The sequence below is a fragment of the Nesoenas mayeri genome (assembly GCF_963082525.1).
Source record: "Nesoenas mayeri genome assembly, chromosome: 4".
Taxonomy (NCBI): Eukaryota; Metazoa; Chordata; class Aves; order Columbiformes; family Columbidae; genus Nesoenas; species Nesoenas mayeri.
The window spans coordinates 62,021,162-62,046,971 of NC_137540.1; the positions used below are offsets into that span (position 1 = coordinate 62,021,162).

Genomic DNA, 25,810 nt, shown 5'->3' on the forward strand with positions numbered 1-25,810 from the left:
TAAAGTCATACTGACTTGTAAGGCATATTGAATGAGTAAATATATTCCCAACTTGTGCTTAGCTGCATATGAATTCCAATGTATATGTCACTGCAGTTTCAATGTATGACGGCATTAATATTTTTAAACCTGTTCCTTAGGCTAACATCTTTGGGAGACAGTTCAATGTTTACTTTCAACTATTCTTGGAGACCTCCACTGCAGAGCATTACCTATCTGTAATCTGTTTTCCTTAACAGAACAGGTTGACTACATTAAGAATGGTACCTTTTTCCCATCTTTCCACCCACACAAAAATTATTCAACTGTGATATTCCAGCTCTGAAGGCTAATGAAACAAGTTCTCACAGTGTAGACAAATCCTCTTAACTTTTTAGGTCCAGTGCCACTTGGGGCAGAATTTAGGTATGTCAAAAAATCACCATTAGCCTTAAGGTTGCTCCAAGTATCAGAGCTCACCTGGACAGAGTCGGGACATGGCCTCTTGTGTGAAATGGAACTCCACCAGCAAAGTGGTAAGAAAAATAGGAACTGCAGTGGGAAATCTGGTCCCAAGGAGCACCCTTTTGCTGCTATCGCAGCTACATATGGATTCGCTTGCTAATTGATGGAAATACAGCTGTGCAAAGTCAAACATGGTCACAATGATGAAAAATGAAACTCCAGGTTACTCTGCGTGAAACCTAACAAAAACAACTGCAACAGCCTTATTTGGACAGTAAAGAAATGTTCTAACTATTTTCTCTGCATATTATCTTTTTTACTTCTGCTGGAATATAGTAGCTCTATGTGAGACAAAAGCCAAAGCTGACACAGGCATAACAAAAATTAAAGAAGGTATAGAATTAATGGAATGATCTGCTTTCTATTTTGAAATGGATAATTTCTAAAATAAGTTGCCCAAGCTTTTTTTAGAACAAAAAACCATGTAAAAACTATACATTGTTAGAATGGCAACTGAGATTGGGATCCACAATAATAAAGGTCTCCACTAACAAGAAGTGTCATGACTAAACGAATATAGGCAGGAATGAGGAAAATAACATTTTACCAACAGGTAACTGAGGCTGGAGTGAAGAGACTTACCTAACATCACATAATATGTCACTGGCAAAATTCAGGAGGTGAACCCAGATCTTTTAGTTTTAAGACACAACCTCCTGTTTAACAGTTCTAAACCACAGAACTTCCAGCCAAAACATAACAGAAAAGTTGCTAGAGTGTGGAGGAAAAAAAAATCTCACTAACATGCAAACATCAACCTAGAATATCAGTGAAAGACAAACATGACAAAGACTCAGAGCCATCTACAGAAGTGAGAAAACCAGTACAGGACAAGCAAATTAAAAAATCTGAGTTTTAAAGGGATGTATAATAATATGAGCATTAACATTAGTAAAAATACTTGCTGGATGAAACCTATTTTGCTCTGTAGCTGCACCAGTGGGTACAGTTTCTGTCTTTCTTGACAGTCAATATTCTTAATTAACTGTGAGAATCATATCTTGCTAAACACAGTGAATATGTTTGGGTTAGTTGCAACTGAGGATTAAAAATAATATAGAAGTATACAATTTTCAAAACAAGTATCAGAGCTGTAACTACTCTTCAGTGCTCCTTTAAAAGGAAGGAAGTTAAAATGCTAAGCGTGACTATGAACACACCAGTTACATGACATCCTTACCTGCAAAGGAAGGAGAGTATTACTGTTGTTGTCAGTTCGGAAAACATTATCTTCAATCCACGATTTTGGTGTCAGTGATGGAGTGGAGCGAGTAAATTTAGGAGGAGCTATGACATTACCAGAAAAGGGCTTCTTCAAAGGAGAGATCTGGTTCATAGTTCCTGGAATTCCCATGTTTCCAGTTCTACGATGGTCTCTGCCATGCATTCCTCCCCAGGATATATTTCCTGTGCTCCAGCCGCTACTCTGATTGCTCCAGGGCGACTGCTTCAGAAGAGGCTAAAAAGAAAAATTCATATATATTATTTTGAAAGTACTAGAAATTTTTTTTTCTACTTCAAAAAAACCCCGAATGACAAAAAAAAAGAAACAAACAAAACACCCAACCAACTACCAAGTAATCAATGTGCAGAGATTTCTATAAACCACACTTTCCTGATAACATGTAAATTAATTACTGAAGCAAGGAAGAAAACACAGCATCATAGAAAAACCTGTTAATTCTCACTCGCCCATAAACTTCCCAAAACCACCTGCAGTACCTGTGAAAGTAATTTAGATTATAATTTTAGTAATTGGTAGCATTCTTTAAAGCTATGCAATAGAACAACTTCAGGGTATAAAACCATATTACAAAAAACCCCAGACTACTTTAGCATATGTTAGGTGGTATCATAGAGTGAGATCTGTGCAAAACACAATGATTTCTAATAGGTAACTTTAAAAATTATAATAATAAAGATAACTTCTATTCAGTGACTAGTAGTGTATCACTACAGTGAGTAGAAATTTGAAAATTAAAATTCAGATGGCAGATTTTCCCCCCCCCCAGTATTTTGAGTGTTATTGTCTCAGTATTACCATATGAGAGCAAAAAGAACACTGATTACTGTACAGAGAATCCATTTGAATGAGCTTTCTTAACATTTCCACATTATTGCATTATGCATTATTCTGAAGCTCAAGGATTTCTGAAGTAGGGAATGGGACTATCTGTGGAATTCTGCAGAGTGGAATCTGGGGGGTTTTTTTGAGGATTTTTTTTTTTTCTTCCCTATTTGGATGCGGTATCAAGTATTTTTGTATCTAACAAGAGCACTATATTCCTCATTATGAAAATGTAAGTACTAAACTTCAGAGGGGAGATTTTACAAGATGACAAGTTTTTATTCCTAAACCACAACTTGTAATAAAAAGTGACCTATAGTGGTTGTCATACTACCAAGAGGTGGACCCACTGAATCTGATTGACAGTGAAGAACAGTATTTATCTTTAGTGTTCTCAAATCTGATTGCTCTTGGAAAGGCTTTTTCTCAAACATAGGAATGGTGTCTCTGTGAGATTCTAAATTCGGTTCTGTGAAGTTAAAACACAGTACTTTTATCTCTAAGCTTAGCTGCACGCAACCCTCAGCTTGCAATTCTAATAACTTAAAAATTTAAAGCATGTCAATATGTTATGTATTAGATAAAACAGAAATTTCTAAAGACAAAAAGATAAAATTATAAGAATACCCCCTACAGACCCAGAAAAGAATAAGAAAAACCATTAAAACCATTTTTTGTCAAATAATCAGGAAAACATCCGATTCTATATAATGATAGATAATTATGTTGTAAAACTTGAATACTTTGGTTGGAATTTTGGGAGAGGCAGGCACTCTATTGTGAAACAAACCTTAAGAGATAATGCCAAATGTTAATGAGCCTGTAATATTGCTAGCTATGCTGTCATGGTACTTTTTAAGTTTGCCTACAACTTGTAACTGAGAAAAAAATTCCTGTACATCTCACTGTTGGAGAACTGCTTTGGAATTTGTTTGAAGAGGGTTATTATAGATGTTAAGGACAACTAGCTCCTAATCATGATGCATCCAAATCAATTATTGTACAGGCACACTTAATGTGAGATTCCAGTTCTGACGGAAATGCTTCACAAATCCAGCTCTACCGATTAAAACTGAGGGGATTTAATAGCAGAATGAAAGAAAAATTGAGGCCTATATAACTTTGGCCTTTCATAACCAAGCAGATGATCAGAGCAAGATATGGCTATAACACACTAGCAGGTAATATTAATGGGGATCTGCGATTTTCTGATTTCTTACAATAAATATTTCGTTCCAGGAAGAAAGATAAACTTCCATTTTCATAGGTAAACTTCCATTTTAACACAGGATTGTTATGCCGCTTGATTAAAACCCGTAACAGAACTATAATAACCGAAACACAGCTCTGTCTTTGGATACAAATTCAAGTACTTTCGGTCAAACCCCCAGAAAAGGCAACATTGACAGCTTTCCCCTCTCAATCTACTTTCGGTGACCGGTCCCCATCCAAGCGAAAACGCCCGGAGGGTGCCAGGCCGGGTCTGAGGCCGGGGAAGGGGCTCCCCGGGGAGGAGGCACCGCCGGCGCTGTCAGGCGCATTGTTCGGGGACACCGCGCTCGCTACGGGTGACTGCGGGGGGACAAGGGGGATATTTTCACGGTGAAAACTCCTTGACACGAAAAGGAGCGTTTGCCCTCTTTTATAAGAGGAAACCCCCTCCTCTCATCCCGAAAAGAAACGGCGTCCCTGGGCAGCCGACGGCGGCCCGAAGAGGGCCGGTCACAGACCAGGGGACGCGGCCGCCCCGCCACCTGCCACCCGGAACGGGCGGGGAGCAGCGGCCGGGCGCGGGGCGGCCGCTGCCAACTGCCTCCCGGCCCGAGCCCCACGGCCTGCCGGCACCGGCCGTGGGGCGCAGGTGATCTCCCGCCGGCCGTCAGCTCCCCGAGCGCGGCGGGTTGCAGCGGCCGGGCCCCGCCCTGCCTCCGCGGTCTCGCCGGGCTGTCACCGCCGCGCAGCCTCGCCGGGCGTCGGCAGCGGGGAGACGGAAACCTCCCGGCTGCCTCGACGAGCCAGACGAGGGGAGCGGAGAACCCCTCACGTCCCTGCGTCCTCCTCCCGGCCCTCTCCCCGCCCCGGGGCTCCCTCTCGCCAGGGGCTCCCCCTTTCCGCCCCGGGCTCCCTTCCGGAGCCGTCTGGCCCGGGCTCCCTGCCGCCCCGCCGCGGCTGCCCGGCCCTCCCGCCGCCGCCCGGTACCTGGTGGTGGTTGTAAGAGTTTCTCTGCTGCAGGAAGGCGGCGGCGGCGGCCGCTGCCTGGTGTTGGTGCTGGAGCTGGGGGCTCACTGGGGATCTCCGGTTCTGCTGTTGCTGCTGCTGCTGAGGTAAATTCATCTGCGGTGGCGGCGGGGGGGCGGCGGCCGAAAAGGGGCTGCTGAAGGGCCCGGCGCAGGGGTTGTGAGGAGACACCGGTGAGAAGCTCTGGAAGAAAGCGGGGTTGATCGATGACGGGATCCCCGGGTAGAAGCTGGTCTCGGATTCCGGGCTCGGGGGCGGCATCGCGCTGATCTGTCCGCCGCCGCTGCCGCTGGAGACCGGAGGCTGCTGCGTCTGCTGCGGAGGCGGCGACGAGGTCTGCACCGACCAGGGGGTGCCGAAGCCGGGCAGCGGCGGAGGAGGAGGGGAAGCCGCCGAGGAGGAGCCGCCCCCGCTCTGGTGATGGGGGCTGGGGATCTCCGGGCTCTGCAGGCTGCTGAAGCCAGAGCCGAGCCCGCCGGGCAGGAGGTTCCCGGGGCTGCCCAGCAAGTGGCTGTTCGGGGGGGACTCCATGGGGGGCAGCTTGGCTCTCGCCTGCAGATGCGGAGGAGACGGAGGCGGATTCACGCAGGAGGCGGCGGCCACCCCCACATTGGGGTCCGCGGACACTGATCCCCCCGGGCAGGAAGGGGCGAGCCGCTCCGAGCCCCCGCTGTCCGCGCCGCCCTTGTGCTCGGCGGGGCTGAGGGGCCGGAGGTGCGGGTAGTCCCCCGTCCGCGGCGGCTCCGGGGGGTGAGCGCTGAGGAGCTGGAACTGCTGCTGTAGCCTGTGCTCCTGCTGCTGGTACTTGTCAGTGGGGTGGCTGAACTGCTGCTGCTGCTGAGGGGGGTGGTGATGATAGTCTGGGGGGTGGTGGTTATTCAGGGGGTGGCTGCTGCCGAGCTGGGCTGGGCTGCTGAGCTGCTGCTGCTTAAACTCTTTCCTCTTCTGGCTCAGCTGAGGAGGCGGCGGCTGTTGCTGCTGCGGTTGCTGCTTGTTTAAATCCTGGTGGGGGCTGAGACTGGGTTTAAAGTCAGAGGAGGGGTGGCCGAGAGGGGGGTGTCCTGATGCGGGGCTGCTGCCCAGCCTCTCGCTGCCTGGCTGCTGCTGCTGTGTCACCCCCAGGAGCAGCTCATCCTGCATGGTTTGATGATGCGCAGCAGCGGCCGTCAAGGGGAACAGAGAGGGCGGCGGCGACCCGCCGGACACGCCGCCGCTGCCGGAGGAACCGGTTACAGCGGGTGAGAAGGGGCAGGAGGAGGAATGAGAGGCGGCTGCAGCCGCTGCCGGGGAGGGGAAGGACCCGATGGAGCCAGCGCCTCCTACACCCAAGGGTGGGCTGGGGCTGCGGCGGGAGGCCGCCGTCTGCTGGAGCCCGAGGCTGCGATCCCCCATGCAACGGAGGGGGCTCCCCTGACACCGGCTCGGCCGAGGGGCGAGCTCCCCGCCCCGGGAGGCTGAAGAGACAAAGATAATTAATAATCTTCGGGGGAGGGGGGGCACTGAACACCCGCTTATCACAAACCACTATACAAGCCTCAAAATAGCCACTTTCTAGAATAAAGCCCTCTTCAGTGCCGTAACATCCCCTCTACTGGTTCTAAAAATACCGGAGCCTTTTGATAATAAATAATCCTATTTTTATCAGGCCTTTGTTTTTCTGTTCTAATGTATCGGGACCCCCAACAGGGCGGCCCTTCCCGCCTACACTCGCACCCACGGCAACCCGCTCGATCGCCACAAACGCCCCCGGACAGGTCATTCCCCCCTGACAGCCCCCGCTAGCTCCGCCGTCCGCCCCCCCGCCGCCGCCGCTACACCGTGGCGCAGGGGAAAAGCGGGGCGTTTCCAGGCTTGGCACTGGCGGGGAGGGAGGGAGGGCGCCAGGCCGCCGGTACCCGCGCACGCCAGGCGGCCCCGATCCCCCCTGCGCTGCCGCGTTCGGCCCCCGGCCACCTCCCCGCCCCCACTGCCGGCTCCGAGCCGGCTGCAACGCCCTTAAGAATGCCGGAACATTCGTCATAGTCACGTCACGACCTCCACCCTCTTGCCCGCCCAGCCGACCTTGGTAATGAGCCGGCGGCTCCGCCCCACCATGAATAATGCATTACATCGGGAGCCCGTCCCCCTTTGCGCGTCCCTCGCGCGGCTCCGGGAGGGGTGGGTGCTCGCGTTGGCCGCCGCCCGCGCGGACGACAGCGGCGAGCCCCGTGAGAGCTACCACTCAAGCGGGGGAGATGACAGCCTTTTAGTAACGCCCTGGAGATCTGCCGGCCTTCCGGGTGGGGAAGGCACGCAACGGGCTTCCACACCGTGTATGCCCTCATGCGGGAGATACCTGAAATGAAATGGTTTTATTTCGTTTTGCGGCAGCGGGTGCGATCGCTTTTTATCTCGTCTGGGATAGTGGTTTGTTCCGTGCCTGCCAACCCGCCAGGCGCTGGTTCAGGGAGGCGGGCCGCCCCGCCCCACGGCCTCGCGCGCTGCTCATTTGCATTGACGCAGGGCCGCGTGCCGCGGGTGGGTAGGAGGGGGGCGAGGCGCGAGCGCGGAGACACGAGACGGGCGGGTGTCGAGGCCCAGCCGCGGGAGCCCCGCCCCTGGCCCCGCCCCTGCGCGCGGGGTTCCCTCAGCGGCCGCCCCGCTCGGCCCGGGGAGCGGTGGGGCCGGGGTGGCGCTGCCGTGGCCTCCTGTGCCCCCGGTGGGACGGGTGCTGGCGTGGGGTCTCACTGCACGACTCGGGCACACGAGGCCCTGCCGTGCAGGGGAGTGTCGGAGCTCCCAGGCGGAGCTGCGTGGTCACTCCTTCCTCTCCACCCAGATCCTGCCATCTGACCTTGCCATTCATTTGTTGGTCTCTTCAGAGACCCACATGAGCTTAGACCAAGCCCACAATGAGGTGTGGTGGAGCCTTTTGAGATATTTCCTGGACAGTGTTGAAGGTGGGGTTTTCCCCTTTCCATGTAGTGGAAGCACAGCTCTTGACGACTAATGCAAACAAATAGTTTGGCAAGTACAGATGTAACGCTGTTACAGATGTAGAAACTCCTGGAAAGACTGAAACAAGTGAGCTCCCTTTGTGCTCTGGGAAAGCTGTAGTTCAGCAGCGAGAGAATTAATACATGGCTATTGAATGTCAGAGTACGTTGGGGAAGTGTCATTATATGCTTGACCTATTGTACTTTTCTCTAGGCGTCCATTAGTGGCCACAGTCAAAGACTGGATGGCTGCTTTCCATTTGGCCGATGGACCTTTGATCTGACCCGGTGTAACAATTCTTATTTGTTAAATCTGTACATGTTTTTTATACACATATAAAATGTAGAGGAAAAAAATTGGTTCAGCATCTGCAGTCATCTCTGATGTGATCGTGAACCTATGTGGGCGTGTGTGTTTGAGTATCCATGCCATCTTGCAGGGTTAAGATGAAAATACATTTGCAGCATAGAAGAATAATTGATCCATGTTTATCTTTGCTGTCTTATTGCTTAGTACTCCAGAATTATTCATTAGATTGGCATCTGTTTTGAGAGCCCTGCAGCCGTCTGCCTTATGAGTGGTAAAAAATAGAGTGCAGACCACAGCCCTACAGATGATCACATGCTGAGTAAAGGTTGCCGGCCAAGTAATGGTTCCTCTCTGAATAGCGAGTTGCTTCACAGCACAGTCCTCATAAACATTAGTTTTGTGAGCCACAGAACTGGTAGCGTCTGGCTTCCCTTTGCGCTCGTGTCATACGCCTGATGTTGGGCTATGCGCAAGCCTGAACAGAAGCTGTGCTCTACCTGGGGCCTTCTGGGGTGTCTAGCAAGGGTGGAAGTGATGCTCCAGTGTGTCGCTCCTGTGATCAGCTGCCTATTTCTACAAAGTTTGCAGGGACTCAGTTGTTTTTTTCTTGTGAGCAGTTGGCTTTTCTGCCCCTCACCTTTTAATCAAGTCCAAATTCTTGTGATTCTTCCTTCAAAACAGTTGTTGTGACATTTGTGAGTAGTGTTTTTAAATTGACTGAAAGACAAGAGTACTCACATGCTCTATGACAGCTTCTCTCTACCATGGTAGCCACCTACCCCAATCATACACATTTATTAAAACAACATCCATGGGGTGAATCTCAGCTACTTTTAACCATGTAAAAAGTAAGCATCCACTCTGCATTAGCTGCCTAATCTTCTACAAACATGAGACAGGTGCTACCAAAGGATGATTCACCCCACGCTAACGCAGGTACCTTTAGAGAGAGAAACCTGTTCTCTGTGTTTTTGAGGAAAGCTTCTGGCTATATCTTGCTGCAGAATCCAGGAGGTCTTTGGTCCTGTGGCATATGCTTTTTGACGGTTACGAGCAAGAACAGCTGTACCACGTCAAACCAAGAATCTTTCAGGGTCTGTATCCTGTTTCTTCTACCTCTGATAAAAGACCCCTTGGTGTCTGCTATGGTTGCAAATTCTGTCTTCTCCTTCACCAAATCTAGCGTCTTAACTGGCACTTTGGTGCCATCTAGAAGTGCTGAACCCTGTCCTTGGCCCCATTTTTTTTTGCTTTCCAGTTCCTAGTTTCTTGATTTTTGACCATTTGGCCTTTGCACTCTCTTCCTTTAATGTTTTTTGTTTGTTTGTTTGTTTTTTTCTCCCTCATAGTCCCTTGATTTCTTCCTGATTTATCTTAGCTGCCTCTTTCCAGGGAAGGTTTGAGAGCTTTTTTGGATTGGGCTACTAGGAAGGTAATAGTGTCTGACAATAGATGCCTAAACAAATGTGTAAGAACAGGCTAAGCATGTATAATGCTTCCTTCAGTTACTTCAACCATTTGTAGCTCAGGATCTTCCTAGATTTGCCTTCCCAGACCTTAGGTAGTGGGATGCTTGGACTTCACATTCCCTGGTTGTCACTGGAAAGTGACAGTGTGTTTGGGCCTGAAGAAGAGGGGACGCTGGCAGAGCCCCTCATCTGAGCGACTTGGAGAAGAGAGAGTCACCCAGCTGGGGTGGGTTGCTTAGACTAGAGAACAAACATTACAGGAAGTGAATGCCAAGCCATATGCAATATCGCTGTACGTAATACGTAAATAAAAAAAAAAAACCCTGTTGCAAACCAAGCTGTCAGTATGGTAAACCCAAATATACCCAAGTTCTTTTGGCCATTAATCAACCTGCTTCTGTGTATTTATTGCAACAAAAGTGCAAGGCATCAACCTCACCTAGGAGACCTATGGCAGAGCTGGGGCTGACAACTCTCCTGGGTTTGTCAGTGCCTGAAAGACAATGATCATCTTATTTGTCTGGTGTTCTGCACCATCCACTCTGCTAAATTTTGTGTGGCAAATTGAACCAGCAATACTATAGAAGAGAAAATTAAAGACAAATCACAATAAACTGTATAAAATAACACTGTATAAGGACAAATCAAATAAACTGCAAGGATTACAAAGCAGCTCTTCTGGCTGCCATTTCGGTGACGTGAAAGGGATCATCAAGGCAGCAGCTTCTGAATTTTGCCCCTGACTGGTTATAATCTCTTCTAGAAATTACCATGCACAGCTTAAGTTATTTTCTTTTTATAAACCTAGGGGAATAACATCTGTGATTTGCCAATGTTAGTGACAGGATATTATATATGAGAAAGGAATTTTGGCCTACCATTCTATTTTTCTGCTTGAACAAAGAAAAACTTTTAGCAGTTAAAAGAACTGAAAGGGATTGTGCTGAGATGCTGCCTCCTTCAGAGCACTCTGTGGGCTTAGCTTATTTAAAAAGTGTGTGTTCTTGGGGATAGGGTCCATACTGTTTCCTTATCAGACAGCACTAAACAATTGTTACAGTTTTTGGGAGCTAAAATAAATCACAAAACAGATAAAAATTTAGATACAGTATGTAGACTTCTGTGTATGTGCAGAGTTACTTCAGTGCTTCCTTATTTTGTAAATTAACATGAATGCCAGAGTATCAGGAGCCTAAAGTATACTAAGGAAAATAACTCTGCTGCTAGAATCTGCCATTTCCCTCCTATTAGCTAGTTGGAAAAGCACTGTGGCAGTGATTTTGAATATGGGCTGCAAATAACATGTGTAGATGAAAATGATCTTTGCTTCCATTCCAATACTAATAGCAGCTTTCTGGTGATTTTTTGCATGTTATAGTTAAAAGTGAATGTGGCCGCAAATAGTACTGACTTAAAAAAAACCTTTTTATTGTGGAGTGGCTCAGTGCAGAGACTCATCCGCTGCTTGTAATGCAACAAATTGTTCTTTCCACAGCCCACAATATTTATAGGCCTTTCACCATTTACAGTGATTTACTACTCTGTTTGACCCCTCTTCCAAGGCTCTACAGCTACAAGAAAAGCAGGGGGTTTTATATCAGTTTCTTGTTTTCTCTTTACTGTTTCATCTTTCCTTCTCTCTTTCGCACATCTTCTCCTCCTCTTGGGCTCTTTTTCAGGACTCTGTAGGTAGCTCTTTCTGTCCTGAGGGCTCTGCTAAGAGTTCCGTTTCCATCTCCCCTGTGATCAGGCTGTTTAGGGAAGTTCAGAGTCTGCTGTCCTGTGGGCTGTGACGTGTCGGCTTCATTCCTCAGTTTAAGTTTCAAAATGGGCTTGTGTATGCATTCCAGGAACAGCACATTGTTCTAACTGGCAACAAAAATATACTATTCATGTACTTTTGCTAGAACTGCTTCCTCTTAATCTTAAAGCTGGTTTTTGTTAATGACTCTTTCCTCCCGTGGAAATGTGGAAAACAGTCTGGGACTGCAGGTTATTCATAGAGAGAAACAGATGATGAGTCTTGACATTTCACAGGAAAAAGAGGTCTGAAGATTTATATCAATGTGTTTCATTTGCTGTTTACTCTTGATTTTCTTAAACTCTGATAATATTAATAATGCATTCTTAGGAAGGAGATAGGTGAGTCTTTTTCTGCAGTGAGCGGTCAGTTGAGTCACAGTAGCTTTCTTTTTTTTTTTTTTTTTTTTTTTCCATGGTGTATTTTCTCATTAAAAGGAAAAATATTAATTGTCCAGATATAACAAAATTGGGAGAGAAACCTTTGATCGTTGTTTGTTGGAATTAAATTAAAAGCAGTGGGAAAATTTAACACCAGGGATTGAGATTGGTTCATTCTGTTCTTCCCATGCCCATGTTATGTTTTTGTTTGTTTGTTTTTAAAGCTAAAAATCTTAAAATTCACAGGAGATGGGCAGCTTTCTTCCTTTATTCAGAGCCTGACTTACATTATGAGAGCTATGCTGCCTGCTGGACTTGACGGATATGGGTTCTGGTCACAAGAATGCAAAGCAGTGATTTATTCTGTTTTTTCTCCTTTTTGCCCTGGAGTTTAACCAGTACATTAGACTAAAATTTTCTTGCTTGCTAGTGGCAGTTTCTGTTTCTTTTTTGTTTTGGGGTTTTTTTGGTAGTGGAAGTCATTAGAGTTTCTCCCAAGAGAGTAACTGCCAAAGTAAACAAACATCTTCATGAAAGGAAAATAATGTCTGTGGAGTATTCAGAATTCCGTGCTTTACAGAAGAGTATTTATGGCAACCAACTAGTGAATTAAAGTGAATGAAATCCTATTTCTAGTTTGCTGCTTCTGCTGTGCTAATTGAATGTGGCAATTTCTGCTAGTTTCTCAGCTATGCAGTGCGAGTTCTGGATGTTAGTTGTAATTTAGCATGAAGGAAAATACGAGTTGAAACTCAGTTTAGAAAAAACTATATATATTTTTTTATTGTAGGGAATTGAATAGTGCATGTAAACCTCTGGGGAATTGCTATTGTCTCCAAAATGTTCTGCATCTGGTTGGCAAGAACAACAAGGACAGAAGAAAGTTCAGCTAAAAAATTCATAAAGGCTGTCTGGTGGAATGCATTACAGTCAGCTGGACACCTCTGTGCTCTTATCCCTCTGAGCTGATAATTTTTAGCTGAGATGAAACATTCTGAGGAACCGGAGGCTGGCAGATTTGCAGCATAGATTGTTTGAAGGTTTAAATACTGTGACTATCTCATCTTACTGTACGTCTGTAGATATAATGTAAGCTGGAGTTGTTGAAAAGTGATAGAATGGCTCTGTGTGTACAGCCTACAAAACTGTGAAGAGCTTCTGTTCTGTGTGCCACAGCATCCTGCACGCTTTCCACCTCCTGTCCAGGATAGCAATAACTCGCCTGTGGAGCAAATACCCTTCAAATTTTTTGAGGATGAGACCATATCTAGTACTTTGTTCAAGCAGTGGCTTTTACAAAGAGGACCAGTGCTAACTGGGAGCTGCTGCCAACACCATCATATGTTTCATGACAAATGTGAAGTGTTCAAAAAGTTGGCACTACGAAATAGAGACACTGTCAATCTCTGTTTAATTCTCAGAATGGCTTGTAGGATTGTAAAGCTTGTGTTGTTGCTGATGCACTCACATATCAGATAGCGGTTTTTAACAGCCCTTGTAATATGACTGCTTAATTTGGTTATATTACTAGGACATAAACCAAAACTATTCCAGGGATAGAGAATACTAAAGTTTTACTGCTAATTTTTTTCCTATGTGCTGTGTGCAGAAGAAGAGTTTGTCCAGCAGTGTGTGCTGCTATAGTCAGAACACGGTATTTTCTCCTTTTCTATGTACAGTTCAGATGCAGCTGCCACTATTTACCAAACACAAAGGTGTTCACAGCTCTGAGAGTAAGTTTGGCTTCTGCCCTAAAGAATGCATGAGACATTTATATTAATGGCACCAATGTTCAGTGTATATTCATGTACCTGAATGTTGTGACGTAGGTGGCACCTGGGAGTTTTGAGGAATGATCTTGGTGATCATTCATTGTATAGGTCTCCAAAAACTCATATAACAGACCTGTACTAAGAATAACTGCATGATGCTTCCAGTGTTGGAATAATCTGATTGGAAGGGTTGTGTACTGTAGTTTGACTACATTTAGGAGATGAGGCAGAAGACCCAAGGAGAGTCTGGAAATTTTTGAGCAAGGAGGCTTTGAAATGGAGTTCATTGAATCCTGCAGGAAGCCCTTATTGCAGATGTAGCAGGAGAAAGCAACCCATGTCTGTAGGTAGGTCTACCCCTCTGCAGGATTGTATGAACCACGTAGCAAGTAAAACGGAAGGAATGTATGTTTGTACCTCAGCTGGCTGTTAAAGTAAGTGCTTTAAATTGCTACAAGAAGATTGATTAAAGTTTACCTATTAAACCTCTGAAAGGTGATGGAGGAGCAGGTTCCCCTTCTGAGCCATGGCATGTGTTGTACTAAAAGCAAAGGCAACCTATCTGATTTATATGTGAAAATACATTATTTTGTACTTGACCTTATTTGATCTTTGAGTGCAAGATGGATGTTCACTAATTTTACACCACCACCCACTGTTTCAATAAAATTGTTTTCAACAGATTTTCTAAGAAATTTGCTGCTTTAATTAATATGGAATTATCTCAGAAATTATCAGTACAGACCCTTCAGATTCATCATAGAACTAAAATTAATCAAACTTTTATGTACAGGCTCGAATTGAAGAAATTCACATTAAACTAAGAAGACCATTAACCAAATAATTGTGGCTAACTCTGACTGTATATCCAGTAACCAAGATGGGCTCAGCGACTCTAAGGCTGGCTATTGCAATGTCTGGACTCAGGCAGCAAGGAGCAGCTAGGTGGCTGGAGGGTAGGATGCTCTCCTTCCCGTTTTGTGTGGGTGTGCAGCAGCTTTTGCAAAATACTCCAGCATCCATGGCAGTAACGATGCAGCTGGCCTGGCGATGAGGCTGTGCCTTGGGCAGGTGGAAGGGGCAGACCTGGAGGCAACGCAGAATCATAGAATCATTTCAGTTGGAAGAGACCCTCAGGATCATCAAGTCCAATCATAACCTCACTCCAGCACTAAACCATGTCCCTACAAACCTCCTTTGAAAGCCTTTTAAACACCTCCAGGGGTGGTGACTCCACCACTTCCCTGGGCAGCCTGTTCCAATGCATGACAACCCTTTCTGTGAAGAATTTTTTCTTAATATCCAATCTAAACCTCCCCTGGTGCAACTTGACACCATTTCCTCTTGTCCTATCACTTGCTACTTGGGAGAAGAGACCAACAGCGCCCATGGTACAACCTCCTCTCAGGTAGTTGCAGACAGCGATAAGGTCTCCCCTCAGCCTCCTTTTCTCCAGGTCAAACAGCCTCAGTTCCCTCAGCCGCTCCTCATCACACTTGTGCTCCAGGCCCCTCACCAGCTTCGTCGCCTCCTCTGCACTCTCTCTAGTACCTCAGTGTCCTTCTTATGATGAGGGGCCCAAAGCTGAACACAGGATTCAAGGTGGGGCCTCACCAAGAACTGAACTCAGCTCTGCCATACAGCGAATGATGCTCCCTCAACACTTGGGTTTTGGTTAGCCATGGGCCAGCGATCATCCCCACCCCTGGCTTTTGCTAAGTTGAATTTCTGAGCAGTGTAGTGTGGCTGATACTGAAGCTTTCACTTATTTTCCTGTTGTACTCCCTTCTCCTTCTAAATATGCCCAGCTTTAGCTGGGACTCAGAAACAAGAAGTCTTGAGTTGTCTCAAAATAATTTATATCTCTGATCTAGCGAACAGTGTAAAGCAGTGTTAAACTCCATCGCTTTTGACCATTCATGCTATTATGATGATTCAAAGACACTGAAAAATAATATGCCAGTTTTGCCTTGTATATTTTGATTACTACCCTGATTCTCAGAAAATAAGACAGGGTCTTATATTAATTTTTGCTCCAAAAAATTACTTAGGGCTTATTTTCAGAGGATGTCTTATTTTTCCATGAACAACAATCTACATTTATTTTTGGACAAAAAATCAACATTTATTAAAGTATTGTCATGTCATCACATTCTGGAACATCATCATAACTCTCCAAACCCTGAATTCCATCGTGAATTTCTTGTGTCTCCACTTCCTTTAGAACCATTGGCCCCAATTTCTCCTGTCTAGCAATAGTGCTTTCCTTAAATGAGCACCTCTCTGCATGTAGCCTGCTTGTAGCATATTGGCAACGCAAATGTCAGTTGTCTATCAGGTGTCTGCTTCTTTTGGTGAGGGGTCTATCTGTCCTGCTGCATTCTATTGCCAATTAGTTTTACTTTTTTACATGTATAGCTGCCTGGATGCTATTTAAATTAACTTTTTGTTTGTTTGTTTTTAATGAACTGTAACTAGGGCTTATATTTCCAGCATCCTCAAAAATCCTGAAAAGTCATGCTAGGGCTTATTTTTGGGGTAGGTCTTGGGGAAACAATGTAAAACCATATAATCTGTGTCATTCTTTTTTAGTGCTTGTGAATAACTTTTTTAATAATTGTAAAGAAAAGAAATACAAGAAAAATCCCTGCCAAGAAACATATGTAAAAGTTGAATGTATTAAAATATTCATGTGAAAGTATCTTAGAAGTAAATTAGCTATAGAAAAGAACAAGTGAAACCTAGGATATGTAGGGAGAATATTGCACTTCAATAAAGTAAAATATATTAAAAAAGAAAACACACAGTTAAAGTCATCCAGACAACCTTAATTTTCATCTATAATGAGAACCTGAGGGAAATGTGGAGTTAAGTTTAGTTTATTTCTGCAGACTATAAAATTTTAACCCTTTATTCACAGTTTTACTTAAAAGAATTATAGTTGCTTGGATGCCCAAATTATTGACTCCTCTACCTTCATATGTTTAGCTTTTTTATAAGTTTAAACTAACTCTGAGCCCTGGAAGTTGTGCCTTCTAACCACAGAGATACAAGGTGAAGGAACTAGGGTAAGATCAGACCTATTATATCCATCTTTTATATGGAGAATACAAAGTCTACTGTAATTCTGTCATTTCCTTTCTCATTATGGCATTGAGAGCTCAGATTCATTTCTATGCAGTGGCACAAAACAGTTTGCTACTTAAGTATCGCTTACAGGAGGTACTTTGCAAAATTGATGATCCCATATGCCACAAATCAATTGTACCCGTGCTATTAAAATGGAAAATTGCCTAGATCTTTAAAAATTCCTAAACCTTGGTAAATATCCTTGAGTAATTGTCCTATCATTTTGGGTCAATGTGCTTTGACCAGAGGTTAGTCAAAATGAACCATCTGAGGAACCTTTGTTTTCATCTTTCAATTTTTTTTGTGCATGCTTATATAGTATGTTGTAACTGAAGAGCAGAAAACCTCAAAAAGCTTCTACATTAGGAAATCAAAGGGTGCTTTTTTTTTTTGCTTTTTTTTTTTTTTTTCACCCTCTCCCAAATAACCTCTCTTTTCAACGTTGAAAGGTCTTCTTTATATGTGGAGTTTACCAGGGACTATAGTAGTATAATTATGCCTTCTGGATGCTTTTTAATCTTGCATGAATGCCTGTAGAATTCAAGCATCCACATGGGGAGTTGTACCATCAGAACTATAGGGGCGTAATTATGCTGGTGAATTCTATATGAAGACAAATCCTTTATGAAAGGGAATTTTATTTTGGCTCTTCACTTTTCATTTCATTCATGTTCTGAAATAAAACGAGTTGATCAAATCAATGAAAGTAATGAAAATTCAATGGTTATCAAGTAGACTGTCAAGTGCTGGGGAAATTGGAAAGTAATAAATATATACATTTCCTGATAACATTCATGTGCAGTTTCGTTCTTATTCTCTCACCAGTGTTGAGTTTGTGAGAGGTTTAGTGAAAGGTTAATAAACAGGGTCTGTTCTTTGCTGAGACTCACAAGCTAATACACCCAATAGCTAAACACTGGTAGAATATTAGAGATTCTTAGTTCTCATAAAAAGCAGCTGGAGTTTCAGGCAAATATGAAACTGGGGAATTACCTGAATACTTTTAGTCTCTGTAAGACCTGTGAAGCCATCACTGAGCAGATCAGCCATTGAATTTCTATCTATGCATCCCCATATCCCAGTTAAATTGTAATTCCTTAAATATGTGAGTCCAACAACAGTGGTCAAAATGTTCTTTACAGAAATAGACCATTTACATGAAAATATTTTTCCATATGTCCATAAGGGAGTAGTAACACTTTAACAATTATTTATAAAATGTGCTTAGAGTGAATTAAAAGTATATCTAAATGTAATTGCTACATAGACATTAGGACAAGGAGACCCTGATCATTTTGGTGATGTAATCTAGGCCAACCTTAGCACTGACCACAGAGCATCACGCTGTAAGTCTTGCTTGAGACCATTATTTCACAGTGAACTTCATTAGAAAGACATCTGGTTCATATTTAAAGAGTTCAAAGTGTCCACCACATCTGTACCAACACTCACTGCTCAGGTGAAGTGTTTTATTTGTGGTCTGAATTTAGCTTTGACTTAACTTGTTGACTCTTCACTGGTTTAAAAAAGCCTTTAGCACTGGACATTATTCAATTAAAATGCTTAAAGGCTGGGATCAAGGCATCTCAGCTCTCTTTTGTTAAACAAATCTCATTGAGGTGCTTTAGTTTCTAACTGTAAGGCAAGATTTCTGTATCACCAGTTTTTCCTGTAGTTTCTTTCAAGTTTTCAAACATCCTTCTTAAGTAAGGACATCAGGGCTGTCAGCAACGCTATTACTAATGAGAGAATTAGTAACGCACAAAAGCATGCTCTGCCATTTCTGGTTTTGAAGCATGGAGGAAGACATAAGGGCAAATATATTGCTTCTACCAAAATTTTAGTTTTTCATGTTTTTTGTCACAAGCCTTTTATGAAAGATGATGTCTAAGGGCTTCCATTGGATATTGGGCTTTTCCAAGGCAGGTTTAGTAGAGGAACACAGCAAGGTGATATCTTGCTGTGATAACCAGAATATTTGGATTTGCCTGGGGCAGTGTTGTGTACAAGGGCAGTACTTCTCTCCTGCTTCTTATTCTTTTTATCTGCTAAGCTTTCTTTTAAAGTTGAAAATACAGTCTCCATTTTTGTAAATATTGTTTGCTTTTTGTTCCTACATGTATCACCACATTTTTTTATCATTAATAAAATATACATTTTTCACATGAGCATGGATTAAAGTGAAGTGGGTTACAAGATAGCATGGCTATGCCATTTTCTCTGTTCTCTGCCAGCTTTTCACCTGTAAAATTTCCTGGTCCTGATTTTTGTTTTCATCAAAGCATGGCCGTGTATCTTCACCCAATATATTCACCCAAGTTAGTGAGAAGAAATAGTCCAAAAAGTCTTTTCCTGTGAGCTCACTGTTGAAATGTTGCAAATGGAAGATGGGTCTGGTTTTGGCTATCAGCAGAAGTTTGCGGGTTATCTATTTTGTAATTAATGTAGAATACAGAGCATAGTGCTGGCATGGTAATCACTGTCATGCTATGGTTAGGTAAGTCTTTTATAAGCATATGGGTGTGTGGTTTTGCAGTTGTATCCCATTACTCTGAAGCTGTTTCAGGCCTACTGTGTAGGCAAACTGAAACAAAATATTTAAATATCCTTTTACTTATCAATAGTTTCCAGTTTTGAACTCTCCTCTGCAGAGCAGGCTGTGTGCTAGTCATGGTAATGCCTTAGCTAGAATTTTTTTGACGGTCTGAAAAGAATGGGATGAGTTTGATTGTGGTTGTGTGGGTCTGTGTTTGGGGCAGGAGCACTACAGAAATGCACAGGAAAGGCGTCAAGGAAGCCCACCAGCCTGAGGACCGCTAGCAATGTGACCCTGAGAAAGAGATGCTTGAAATTGTAAATAAAGAAACCGACTCTGCTGTTTGCTTCCTACTGTGTTTGAGGAAACAGCATATAGTATATATGGTTTGTAAATAAATAGGATTGCATTGAATAACGCCTATCAACTATTCAAGGCATAAGATGCAGGAGATCAAATATTAGTTAATTGTTTCTATCTATGTTTACTGACAAAGTTTATAGCAGTATCTTAGAAAGTCCTCAGTGAAGGTAAATGTAGAGATAAGACTGATGAAACTGAGCTAAAACTACATGGCAAGTCTGCTTTTCAGTCTAGTAGCACTGAGCATTCTTGTTTGGTTTTTGTTTTCTAGTCAGAACAAAACCTTGATAGTTGCCTAATCATATAGAAAAGCCTGGGTTAGAATGGAGCTCTGGAGATCATCTGCCCCAAGCTCATGTTGAAAGAAGCACCTTAGATGAGATTATATGGGGCCCATCAAGCTCAGTGGTTTCCAGGGAGTGTTCACACTTTTCTTGCCAACCTGTTCAAAGTTCGCTTGCTCTCATGGTGAATAATTTCTTCTGATACTTGGATGCATTTCCCCAGATGGCTTGTGCCTATAGCCTCTTGCCACTGGGCATCTTTCTGAAGAGAATCTCCATCATCTCTGTAACAACCATTTAAGTGTTGAAAGACTGTTTCAACACCCAGCTGTTTCTTCTCCGTGGTCAACAAACCTAATTCTTTCAACCTTTTTCCATCTGTGAAATTCTCCAGTTGTCTAATAATCTTAATGGTCCTCTGCTAGACCCTCTCCAATTTTTAAACTTTTATTTTGAGCTAGAAGGACCAAGACTGGACACAGTATTCCAGTGGACACAGTATTCCAGATGTGGCCTAATAAATGCTGAGGAGAGTGGAATCACCGCAGCCTTTGGTCTTGTGGCTGCAGACTCACCAAGGCAGCCCACAACACCATCTGCCCTCATTGCTCCAAGACCACCAGGCTGGTTCATGTTCGGCTTGTGATCTACCAGTACTCCTAGGTCCTTTTAACCCCAATAATACAGTTTCATTTTTGACTACATATAATGAAACCAGAGCACAGAAGTTCACAAAGCCTCAGGAAGAAAAGGGAGGTGCTCTCCTTATTTTCCCCTAAAGCCTTCAGCACTCACCCATAGTCTGGGAGATCTGCGTTCAGTTCTTTCCTTCTTTTGAAGAGCTGGACCTGTGTTGCTCATACCCCTGAGCGCTCCCCTTGGGAGGAGGCTGTAACAAGCCACAACATATTCTGGGGTTCCTTCAAACTCCCCTGTTGCGGTGGTGATATTTTTTGTTTAATATAGTTTTGATGTTTCTTAGACTGGGGACTCCAGGTGTCATACCTCCTCAGGGACTGTCATTTGTGCACTCTCTTCTCATTCTGGTTCAGAAATGCAAAAGTCCAGAGAAATTCTCCAAAACTTAAGATAAAAAACTGTGTTTGCCCAGCTCCAGTGTGATCCTTACGACATACTAGGTCTTTGTGTTTGGTTTCTTTCCTTTGATGTGAATGAACTTGCCTGGAGTTAAGTGATTCGTCATGACTTGAATGGCTCTGTCTTGGTAGTGCTGGTGAGTAAGTAGGGGCTACCTGGATTTATTTAGGTTTTTTAAAGGTACTTATTGTAATATTTTTTGCTTTGAACATGATGATTCTCTTTGTACCTCATATAGCTTTATTTATACTATACAGTATAGTAACTTATGGTGGGATAAAAAATCTATTTGCTTTATTTTAGAGGAGCCAGGAAATATCTAAAAATATTTTCAAGTAACACAGGATAACTTAAATTTAATTAGTATGTTAAAGGGAAATAATAAATAATAAAGGGAAATAATAAATAATAAAAATAAAGATAATTCTTTAAAAAGTCCATTCAAAATACTAAATTATATTTAATTTGGAATTTCTAGTGCAGCATGAAAATGACGTGAATTTCCATCCATTTTACTAGCAGCAAAACAGAACGTGTGACTGGTGGGCATTTGTTACAGGACAAATTCTTTTGCAATGGAGAGCACCACTTCTAGGACTTGTCCACAATGTATGAGGAAAAGATGTGTTGCCATGAGGACTTCTCCTGAGCATCATTAGGCAAAAGAATGCCTTAAATTTTCTAAAGATCTAATATCAGGAAAATCTCAAGGATACCATAAGATGGAAATGTCTGCATGGAGCATGAGATAAATCAGTGTTGCACTTTCTGATGATTGAGCAGTGTCAGACGCTGATTACCAAAACCTCATGGGTACCGCAGTACCCTCTACTTTGTGGAAACAAACTTTGGCACAAAGTGTTATTATGTGAAACATAAAATAGACTGGTTCTTCGGAATAACTTGTTTCCCTAACTGAGTGCTAAAAGGAGAAGTTTTAATGGAAAATGGGACTTCTCAAGGAAATCCTGCTGGGTATTCTAAAGGCTATGCTTTAATGAGCACACAAGTAAGTTACCTTGGAGAGGAAAGCTAGCCTAGTCAAGAATGCACAAAAGTGATAATTAAACAAGAAATCAATATGTTAAGTGTGGAAAAGGAGGGCATAACTGGGAATGAAAATTGAATCTTCAAAATGCAAATTGCTTGTAGAGAAGATAAAGGTAATAAGAAATTATTACTGGGCAGTAGAGCTTAAGACAATAAGAAGGAATTATCAATGTATTAGGAACAAAAGAACGACTAAATCAAGTATAGATTTTGGTCTTGCAGAAAAAGACAGAACAGATCCAATGGCTGCAAATCAAAGCTTGAAAAATTCAATCACTATAAAGATGCAGTGGGGGTGATTACACACAGGAATAATTTCCCAGTGTAGGTAGGTGGTAAGCTTGCCATTGTTAGGAATTTAATCCAATTGGATACACTTTAATCTGACTCTGGGAACAGACTTGTGAGCATCTCTGTGGATGGCTGTGGAGGTCATTTCTTCTCTGCAATCTGTACATCTGCGAATTTATATTTGTCCTTTGTCACTCCCTTCTTTCGTAAGCTGTGGAGGAGAACAGAAAGCTCTCATTGCCCTCAACGTGTTCCGCACACTCAGCTCTGTGTTAAGACAAGGACTGAAAAAAAACCTTGTGCTTCAGGGCTACAGCTGGCTGCCTGCAGAAGGTGAGAGGCCGATTCCCTGGGTTAATTCTGCATTTTTAAATTTCATTTTTCTCTGCAGCTGTAGCGTTGGGCATAGCTGGTCATAAAACCTTGGAGAGCTGAGGCCAATTCTCTGCAGTGTGTCCTCTCTTTTAGATGGCTGCTATTGTCCAGATGGCTGGGGGATCAGACGGTTTCCTCCCTAAGTCATGTAGCAAGGACTTGGAGGTCTTTTTGCTTTCCCTTTCCTTATGACATCTATGCATATCTGAGATCATAATTATGATCATTTGAGCATATCTCATATAATCAACTCACTATCATTACTGGAGCCTGGGGCAGAGGCATCACAGCCTTTTTTGGTGTCCATATTACCTTGATTTCTTCAAGACTGATTCTTTTTTTTTTCTTTTTTAAATAACCCCGCTCACTTGGGAAAGCAGCAGTAAATAGGTGAAGCAGTATGTCACATACAAGACAGTAGGTTGCCTGTTCTGGTTTAAATTCTACTGATTTCTAGAGATCTTGCCGGGTTAATTTTGCTGCAGTAAGAGTTACAGGTGACAAATACTGCTCCTTTTTTCAAGGGAGGCTGATGCCAGCCGTGCTGCCTGACGGGGTTGCGGAGCTGCTTGGGTGCCAGTTTACTGGGTTTGCTGCCTGCATGCAGCAGCTGACAAAGGGTTTGTTGTGCTTGCAGCAGTGTTGCCTCCGAGTCTGTCTTTCCTTCTGCAGCCATCTCTGCCTTTTGTTTAAAAAACCTGCCCCTCTAAAATGAAAATAAGAAACCTTGCTAATGTTACAGTGCTGGAGAGGGAGGATGCAACAGCTTTTCTGATTGTTTTGGTTCTGTTGAATTGCAAGTGGCAGCGAGTGAAAGGAGGGATGTCAGGAGTTACTGGCAGGCAGGTTACCTGTTGCCATCTCCTAAGAGGAGAGCGGGTCTGGCAGGGCTCTGCCTGGTGGCTGTGCTGGCTGGTGGCTCTGCCCTTACACTGCTGTCTGTGGCACATGTGAAAATACTCACGTGCTTCGTGATGATCCTGCTCTCCATATGGGAAGCTGAGGTTCTCAACAGACACCTATTATCATCCTGCAAAGCTGTGAAAAGAGACCTGCTGTTTCGTCAATGTCACTGTTTTCTTCTTAAGCATGTGACAGAAAGGCTGCCTCCATCCTACATGAGGCATTAGGTATTCTTTTTGTGGCTGCAATGGATGGACATGTTTTCAATTACTATTTGTGTGCAAGTGGATTTGGCAGTTGCTTATGTAAACAGACATATTGGCTTATCACGTAAGTCACCTTACATATCGTCTGTTGTATGGTTTATCATATCTCATTGGTTTGCATCAGGTATAACATTGGCTTACGACATATATATTGTTAATCATATATCATGGGCTTATCTTGTATCCATCATCTAACAGGTGACTGAATACCTCCTGTCTGTAGCTCTTTGTTCTTGTACAGTGGTTTGTACAAAGGACCTGCCAGCAAAGGTGAGTCCAGCTGGAAAACTGGAGGTAGACAGATTGAGAGAGATGAAGGGAAAAACCCAACAGATACAGATTATTCCACGAATGGCGGAACTAATGAGAACCGGTTTGCTCCTGCTTTGTATCTCTTGAGGTGCGACACATCATGTTCGTCACACTGAAGTGCCCTGTACCATGGTACCTTCCAATCTTTCTGTGTCCTCATAGTGGGATTCCTTACTTCCCCTTAGCTCCTCTGCCGTGGTGTCACACTTTGTTTTTCCATGGCTTCCAGCTACCATTGCTTGGCCTAATGACTGGGAATGGCCCAGCAGATGCTGTTCTGGAGCTGCATGCATTCAACGTGGCCAACATGTACGTGTCTAGCATGGTCAGCAGCTGCTACCATTGGAACCTAATTGACTGCCCTTCTCTGCTAGCAATAAAATTAATGGCTTTGGGAGCTGCCTTCCATGATGTGCTGAATGTTGTACAGGTCTGTTGTAAGAACTTACTGGTTTAAAAATATCTCTCTGTTCAATTTGGTTGAAGCTGAACAGACTTGACAGAGAGACAGTGTGATGCACGCAAGCTTCATTTCCTCAGGAAGCCAAGCTGAAAAAAAAATCTGCCTAGGAAAATTTTCAACCAACATTTGAAAAGCTTGCTGCTAATTATCAAAATGAAGAAGCAGAGTGTGCTCACGTAGTGTTGATCCAAACCATTGGAATCAATCTCTCAATAAACAGACCTGCTGAAAATAATATGTAAAACACATCAGACTTGTGTGCTGCGTGACTTTCCTTTTTAGCTTCGGTATCTGACCTCGTCGCAATAATTTCCAACCCTAAAAATCACCCTCCCTTACCCAAACTCTACAGGATATACACAAGTTAAAAGGAGCATTTTATTCCTAAGGCGTCAGAGAACCTCTCTCTTCAAGGTTGTTTATTCGGAGTGAGGAAATCAAACCAGGTCAGCCTGAATTAGGGTGACGTTCTTCGGAGTGCCCGTGTTCCTGGAGCTCGTGCGGCTCAGCATCTCTGGAGGCCTCTTGCTCCTCAAGGTCTCCCGCTGCCAACCCCTCCTCTTGGCCTTTGCTGCTCACGGACCTTCTGCCCTGTGTCAAACTGTCTGCACATGATTTGCAAAGTGCTTTTGGATCCACTGGTGCGAAAAGATGAAGAAGTAAAATACATGTTTCTTGTATCACTGTTTCTGTTGCTGTAAAGTCAGTATTTTAAAGGCTCTAAAGTTTCTGGAAATGGAATTTTGATTTATTCTGAGAACCAGCCTTCTAGTGTTTATTCGCTTGCCGTCTACCTTCTGAAGGTCAGTGGAACTACAGCTTTTACAAATCATCCCTTGTATTTTGGGTTAATCCAGGCCTTCCTGCACTTTACTCTGTTGTTGTAAATGCAGTTTATAATTTATACAGAATGTGGCTCATCTACCCTGTGACTAGGAAATGTTAAAATAAAGCGTTCAGTCATAGTTTATGCATCTGGTGATGCAGACTGGGGTTTTTAAAAGAACCCAGAAGAATTAGGCATTCAAATTTCATTAAAATGCTGTGGAAGTGAAGCATAGAAACTCTATTAAAAAGCTCAGTCATTTTCTGTGACTCTTGTTTTTAATCCAGTTTAATTTGTGCATAAGCTTGCTTGGGGGAACGAGGTGGACGAGGCTGGTTTTGCACACCTTGCCTTCTTGTTCGTGCTGAGGAGCAGCCCTGCCTTAGAGCTTGAGCAT

At 43.6% G+C, this 25,810-nt stretch overlaps 1 protein-coding gene across 1 annotated transcript in view; it reads right to left on the minus strand.

Annotated features, from left to right (window-relative positions):
• The window catches only part of CPEB2 (cytoplasmic polyadenylation element binding protein 2), a gene marked incomplete at its 3' end in the record, with an annotated part of 51,265 nt that extends 44,767 nt beyond the window's left edge, over nucleotides 1–6,498 (minus strand). The window contains exons 1-2 of the mRNA XM_080343815.1: nucleotides 4,772–6,498; nucleotides 1,685–1,963 (exon numbers count right to left, since the gene is read on the minus strand). Coding sequence (XP_080199941.1) covers nucleotides 1,685–1,963; nucleotides 4,772–6,202 — 1,710 coding nt within the window. The 5' untranslated portion in view covers nucleotides 6,203–6,498. The remainder of the gene's footprint in view (nucleotides 1–1,684; nucleotides 1,964–4,771) is intronic.
• Nucleotides 6,499–25,810: the final 19,312 nt, after the last annotated feature.